General features: G+C 37.1%; 2 protein-coding genes across 3 annotated transcripts in view; one reads left to right on the forward strand and one right to left on the reverse strand.

Moving 5' to 3' along the window:
• The window catches only part of LOC109051680 (fatty acid-binding protein 10-A, liver basic), a 677,383-nt gene that overhangs the window by 151,930 nt on the left and 518,425 nt on the right, over positions 1 to 7,028 (forward strand). The gene's annotated exons all lie outside the window — the stretch shown is intronic.
• Positions 2,095 to 6,827, reverse strand: cep72 (centrosomal protein 72). Of its 2 annotated transcripts, none has more exons than XM_019077521.2 (14): positions 6,681 to 6,827; positions 6,477 to 6,604; positions 5,577 to 5,769; positions 5,371 to 5,485; positions 5,089 to 5,246; positions 4,882 to 4,949; positions 4,384 to 4,417; positions 4,153 to 4,269; positions 3,875 to 4,005; positions 3,694 to 3,787; positions 3,447 to 3,625; positions 2,791 to 2,917; positions 2,627 to 2,714; positions 2,095 to 2,534 (listed from the first exon to the last, which is right to left on the reverse strand). In XM_019077521.2, the coding sequence occupies exons 1-14, from the start codon at positions 6,751 to 6,753 to the stop codon at positions 2,489 to 2,491; spliced, it is 1,551 nt and encodes a 516-aa protein (XP_018933066.2). In that variant the 5' UTR covers positions 6,754 to 6,827; the 3' UTR covers positions 2,095 to 2,488. The 2 variants fall into 2 exon arrangements, with proteins under 2 accessions (XP_018933066.2, XP_018933065.2); XM_019077520.2 differs by having other exon boundaries at positions 2,095 to 2,549.

Consider the following 7,028-nt stretch of genomic DNA (forward strand, 5'->3'; position numbering starts at 1 on the left):
TCTCTCCTGATTCACACCAGAACACTTTTTCACTGGAGGAAGTGTTATTATGGATTATGGACTCTATGTATTTGAGTTAAAAACATCTTAATGCTGGATGTGTTTCATCTTTTGTCTTCTCCCAGATGTTAACTGATGGACTGGAGTGCTGTGGATTATTGTGATGGTTTTTATCAGCTGTTTGGACTCTCATTCTGACGGCACCCATTCACTGCAGAGCAAGTGATACAACGCTACATTTCTCCAAATCTGATGAAAAAACAATCTAATGCATTGATGGCTTAAAAAAACTGACTCTAGATAAAACTCTTCAAACAAAAACGCTGATGTTGTTTGCATTTATATGCAATATATTTTTTTAAAAATAACCGGATGCAACAGTCCAACCATCGTTAAATTATTATTTCGTGCATAAAGAACTGACCGCTGGTGCTCAAGATTGTATATCTAGTAGTAACGTCTATGTTTTTTTTCAATTGATGGCATAACTGTATGTTTCTAATGGTATAATATGAAACACTGTGGAATGATTAACTGTCGTATGTGAGACAAAACACCATCAGCAAAAGTTCAGGACCTGAATACAGACCGAATAATGTCCAGACACGGCTGACCGTCCGTACAGCACTCCTCTGTGCATCTGAACTACAAGCTTTGGCCAGACATGACACACACATACACGTTGGCTGAATGGTTTTAACATGTATAATCAGACCCACACAGAATCTGCAGCGCTGAATTAGAAATGAACAAATTGCATGTTGGTTTATGAAATACTTTGGCTATTCCGATCATCTTTCTGCCTACTCCAAGCTTTATTATTAGCACATTTAAACCATATTTAAATCTGTCATGCAGCATTGAAGCCTGCAGATTGTGTCTGTGCCTGTTTACCAGCAACCGCAAATGAAAATATTAAAAGGTATTTTGTATTCTGCTGTGGTTTTAGTTTGAAAAGCACTGTTGTTATATTTAACATGTCATATTGAGGCACTTCGCTGTTTTTTTTTTTTTTTACATTTTTTTTTTTTTTTTTCGTACATACAGTGTGTTTCTGCCTACAGAACAATGTTTACAAGAGACGTGACATGATGTAACTAACGCTGGCATGACAGACGTTCCCTTTACCATGACTAGTGTTCGGAGTTATTTATAAACGCACTGTCGTCTGAACACACTGGACAGCATCCAGCCTTCAGGGTTCCCACACTTCAGTGACTTTCCAGTCTCTTTATTATTTCAAAACAATCTGATGAGTCATTCCAGCTGATTCGTGAAGCGCTGACTCGTTCGAAACGAATCAGGCCACTTTGTGGCTTGCAAACATACTCAACGCAAGCACAGTATTTAGTTCATTTAATATTTGAAAACATATTATATGCATTTTTTTTAAAGACTTTTCCAAATGCGGAAAACACAAATGTAGAATTGCCTGACTTTTTTTTTTTTTATGTGATTAAACTGATTCGTGAATCACTGACTCAAAAGAATGCAGATTTTTAAAACAACTTTTAAGATTTTATGACTTTTCCAGATCTGGAAATCACATATTTTTAACTCTGTGATGGTGGGAACCCTGAGCTTTGTCATAGATGATATTGTCCGCGTCTATAGAGCGGTGAGTGTACTGTACAGACATATTCTTCTACAGAACATCTATTTTCAGATAAGAATAGTGGCTACGGATCATAAAAGTCGAGCTCTCCCGCAGAAAGTGACTCATGTTTATGATAAACCACAAGTATATATGTTGTTGTATTTAACGTAGGATTAATGTTTTGTGTGCTTAATGCCAAATACTGTTAACCATCCGTTTTGAGGAACAATACTGTCTTATTTTTTAAATGATGTTTTTTAATGTTCTGCAGTATCCTGATATGCATGCCATACGGTGATGGTAAAGCGATTTTAACGTGTCAGTGTTTTGTAGCGTTGTATTGAATAAAAACAAACTGCCTGGTTCTTCTTCATTTCCAACGCACGTGAAGACTCGAGTGACTGTGAAACTTTTTTTCTGCGTTTAAGGCTTCACCAGGATTTCATCAGGGTCCAAATCAAAGGGCTTCTCAAATCAAGATGCATTGAGAAGCATAGTGACAAGATAAGAAGTCTTTATTTTTGCATTGCAAGTGGTTTAAAGATGTTTAAATATTTGTATTGAAAAAATAAGATAGTCAATTCTTTGCAGAGCATGTGACAATTAATGCCGGACTTTCTGCCCTGATTTAAGACTTTTTAAGGCCTTAATCGTAAATAAGGGCAAATGACGACTTCTTAAGATGCACAGAAATCCTGTTTAAGGTCTGTCCGAATTGAAAAGTAACCGAACAAGCAAATTTGCACGACTTCAAGATATGCATGTGTGAAATAAACAAGCCATACTGCTTTAGAGAGTGTATATCAAACAAAAGGCATTTACATATAAGGTGTAACTTTATATACTGGCTTTCTATTAAATTAAACCTAGATGTCTATTCATTCGCAGCAGTCAGTTCATCAGAGCCTCTTCCAGCTGCTGCAGCAAACGCTCATTTCTGGCAATCAAAGACCTGTAAGAAAGACCAAATCAACACAAAGGCAGGTGGGTTTAATAGCTGTGTAGCATTAGGATGGTCTTGACACGGACCTGTAGCTCTCCTGCGGCTCATTCGCTCCGTTCCCCTCCTGATTTGTGTGTCTTTTCACACTTAACTCCTCAGGGACCGTCTGCTGTCCTAAAAATCCACCGGCACAAACATTAATGACCCGTTTTATTTCAGCAGCTTGAAAACTAAGTATTGAGACACTGACCTCTGTCCTGCATGTTCGGGATCTTCTTCAGCCGAGACGACAGCAGCTTGTTTTCTGCTTTGATCAGCTGTTTCTGTAAAGACACGTTCTCCTCCAGCACATTCTTCATCTGTTCGTTAAGCACTTGCTGTATTAAAGACAACAACAGCAGACAGACGTCACTGCCAACGCATTTAACTTTTCTCTCTGACGTACCAAAGATAATTTACTTCCAAACGAAAAAAAAAGGGTCAAAATTACGAAAAACCCCATGCCAAGTCTGCATATGCACAAAACAGCAAATTTAAGAAACTTGCGTATATGCATCCCCATAACGCCCATATATGGAGCTAACGATGTCTAGTTACTTACTATGCATGAGCTCATTTGCATATAATTTCCATACACTATTTCAAATATTCCAAATTAGATTTGATAAATCCTGATATGCAACAGTGTTGGTGAAAGTTACTTTTAAAACGAATGCATTGTAATATTGTGTCACACCATAAGAAGTATCTAATTGAGTTACTTTTTTTGGAAAGTAATGCATTATGTTACTTTATGTCACTTGGGCTTGGTTTGCTTATTTGCCTTTAATAACAAAAAAATCCCTAAAGTTAAATTTTTCAGCTCAATATAAGACAAAAACACGAATTTGACTGAAATGATCTTACGATGGACTCTTGCGCCTGCTGAAGCTGGAGTTGGAGCTCTTCGGTCTCAGACCGACGCTGTTGTTCCTGTAATTCAGTCCGTGCTTTCGAGGCTTTGAGCATCTCTTGCAGAGTTTGTATCTCCTGTTCTCCTCCCACAACATCTCGCTCCATCATGCTGAGGATCTGAACCATCTTCACTGGATGGAAAGCACTGGATTAGCGAGACGAGTTATGGATTGCTCTGTTTTCTTAGAGAATCACTTACTGAGGAAGGTCCGGTTTTGTTGGTTCTCCTCCTTCCCCGACCAGAGCTCCTCCATCACGCTGAGGAGCAGTTCCATGGGCTTCCTGTAGGCACCCTGATTCAGATCAATGAAGAGCGTGCACTCGGATGAATACGTGGATTTTTAAAGCTGCTTGCGTTTGAGGAGTTGCAGCCTACAAACCTTTTGTGTTTTGTGTTTTCTCTGTGATGCTGACGAGGTTTCTGTGATCTGGTGGGTTAATCTGGGAGGATGCAGGACTGGATTCGCTCTGTCCTGAAGCTGGTTTCGCCATTTAAGGGCTGTGCAATCAACTAAAATAAAAAAGTGCATTCGTTTTATTTACATTTATGCATTTGGCACACACTTTATTTAACACAAAAACAATGTGTCACAGACACAACAATATTTGTAACATGTAATGCATGCTTTATTAGACAGCTAGACTAGTCCTGAAGTACCGTGTGAATCAGAGCGCATTTCTGTAGGGTGTGGTGTAAAGACGCTCTCTCCTCGAACCGTAGCGTGAGCCAGACTCCGGCTCTCAAACCTGACTCGCTGAGATCCAGCGGGAGCCTCTAACAGAGTCAATCAGAAAAACACATTCATTCCACAGCAATCCGGACTGAGCAGGTTTCAGGCCAAAGGTAAGAATAAGAGAAATGAAGTGGAATAACAACAAATATATTCACCTTGTTTATAATCCCAGCTCTTGGGAACAGACTCCTACATGACAGACAATTAATAAAACATTAATTGTGTGGAAACACATGTATATAACTAATTATAGAATTCACTAATAATGTAATATAGCATAATAAATAAAAAAAAGGTGTGCACATAAGTTGTTTTTTTTTAAGTCTGGTTCTCATTAAAGCACCTGGAGATTTGGATTGCTGTTAAAAAACAATAAAAATGATTAATAGTAATAATAATTAAGAAATATTGCACTTTATTTGATTTAAAAAAAAAAGAAATAATACAACAAAAATAATAAAGTGCAATAATACTATTATATTTTAAAATAATAAATGTTTTATAGTACGCTTAAAAATACAATGCTAATATTTAAATTTTAATTTTTTTGTTTATTTATTCTTACATGAATTTTCATAATTTTCAAACCTTAAATCAGAATGCTTTTTGAATGAATTTATATAATGAATGAATGAACAGACGAGCTGACGCACCTTGTTTTGTTTTGGCGACCTTTCGCACTCATTGATTAAATGTATGATTTCTGATTCGGAAGGATTTTCTAAATACAAAAAAAAGAAAAACAATTACAGACACAGATAATACATACAGTATACTATTAGTCACGTATGGTACAGAAGTGTTATGTGTTTCTCTGTATGCAATCTCTAGTGTTTGAGTCAGAGAGAGAGAGTGTTTACTCTGCAGCAGACGAGGGCTGCGCTCGTTCTCGAAGCGGACGGAGAGAGTGTCAGGTCTCTTTCTACAAACATCATTAAGCACAGCTTCCTCATTCCCCTCGAGAAGCGAGAGCGTCTTCATCATCTTCTGCATCGCTTTTATTCTGAGCTCACTACTCCTGCAAAACAGTGGCGATAATCAATTATATTAATGCTTGACAATCTGTAATCTGATATTTATATTTCATTTCCACTGTTAATAGTTTTATTTAGTAATGACAGCACTGCTTATAAGATCATAACCTGCACGTTGTGTCTGGTGTCAAGGCATGTTTCTTATGATTAGTGTCTAGATTTGGCTCTGATGAGAAATGCATGAGAGCCGCCCTTCTTTCTCGGTCTCGCACTGGACAGTCATCTGCAGTAGAGAGGAAAAACAAAACATTTTCAGGTTCGCACCACAGATTGGTTTGATCGTAGCGTCAGGTGAGAGTAGACCGGTGATGCACCGAGCTTGCGGAGTTTGGTCATCGCGTGGACCAGGTGCAAGCGGTAGAGCGGGTGTTTGTTGACCACCGGGTTGAGCCGCAGGTCCAGTTCCTTCAGATTCTGCAGCTTGTGCAGGGAAAAGACGTCCTGCAGAGACGCCAGCCGGTTATAGTACAGATTCAGTCTCTCCAGCATCTCCAAATGCTCAATCCCCTACAAACATCAGCAAGACACACGCACAGTCAATTATATAGATTCCTTTATTTATATACATTTGAGTATACAAGTAAAACATCTACTCATTCTATGATGTGCATTGTCTGAGTCATGTTAATAAATTGATAAATAAGAAAGTTATTATAAAATTTAACCTCAGACGCAAGCGAATAAATAATTGATTCTGTAAACAATGTTAATAAATTAATAAATAAGAAAGTTATTATAAAATTTAACCTCAGACGAAAGCAAATAAATAATTGATTCTGTAAACAATGTTAATAAATTAATAAATAAGAAAGTTATTATAAAATATAACATCATGAGGAAAGCAAATAAATAATTGATTCTGTAAACAACGTTAATAAATTGATAAATAAGAAAGTTATTATAAAATATAACCTCAGACGAAAGCAAATAAATAATTGATTCTCTAAACAATGTTAATAAATTGAAAAATAAGAAAGTTATTATAAAATATAACCTCAGACGAAAGCAAATAAATAATTGATTCTGTAAACAACGTTAATAAATTGATAAATAAGAAAGTTATTATAAAATATAACCTAAAAGACGAAAGCAAATAAATAATTGATTCTGTAAACAATGTTAATAAATTGATAAATAAGAAAGTTATTATAAAATATAACCTCAGACGAAAGCAAATAAAATAATTGATTCTGTAAACTATGTTTATTCTTCACCTGAACTGTGAGCAGTGCATTATGGGAAAGATCCAGTGATTTCAGACGCACGAAGTTCTTCAGTGAAGTACCTAAACTACAGATCTTCCCTTCGTATGTTCCTGGAAGAGTCACCGATCGGACATCCGCTGCGATAAATGATTAGAAATATGAGTTAATCGAATAATGTCTGTATAATATATATCAGTGTTTAATGTGTTCTACCTAAACAGGTGTTCTGAAGGCTGAGTTTATCTCTGATCCACTGCTCTGTTATGATCAAACCGTCTTCCGCCATTGTTTTGAAGCTGGAGCTCAGACTGCGCGTGCGCAGAACTAGGCTAGGCTTATGAATATTACTTACGTAATGTGACGCAGGCGCGTCTGATTCGCTGAAAACCAGACGTTGGCGAATCAGTCGCAGAGCCGTCTCAATGGCTGTTGGTGAATCAGCCAATCATACTTTGGTAACGGCTTAGCTCATGAATATTAATTAGGTAAGCGTGTTTGAACGTTTGTTGTGAGGAAGGTTACCGAGCAACAGCGACATTACTGGTGTATGTCAACACGGGA

Source organism: Cyprinus carpio, chromosome B16 (genome assembly GCF_018340385.1).
Source record: "Cyprinus carpio isolate SPL01 chromosome B16, ASM1834038v1, whole genome shotgun sequence".
Lineage (NCBI taxonomy): Eukaryota > Metazoa > Chordata > Actinopteri > Cypriniformes > Cyprinidae > Cyprinus > Cyprinus carpio.

Bases quoted from the DNA above. Each gene is read 5' to 3' on its own strand.
- cep72 (XM_019077520.2), bottom strand. From the start codon at position 6,753: ATGGCGGAAGACGGTTTGATCATAACAGAGCAGTGGATCAGAGATAAA. The intron at 5,770-6,476 runs GTGAAGAATAAA...TGATGTTTGTAG, and splicing joins ATGCACTGCTCACAGTTCAG to GGGATTGAGCATTTGGAGAT. The intron at 2,550-2,626 runs GTCCGTGTCAAG...TCTTTCTTACAG, and splicing joins GAGCCGCAGGAGAGCTACAG to GTCTTTGATTGCCAGAAATG.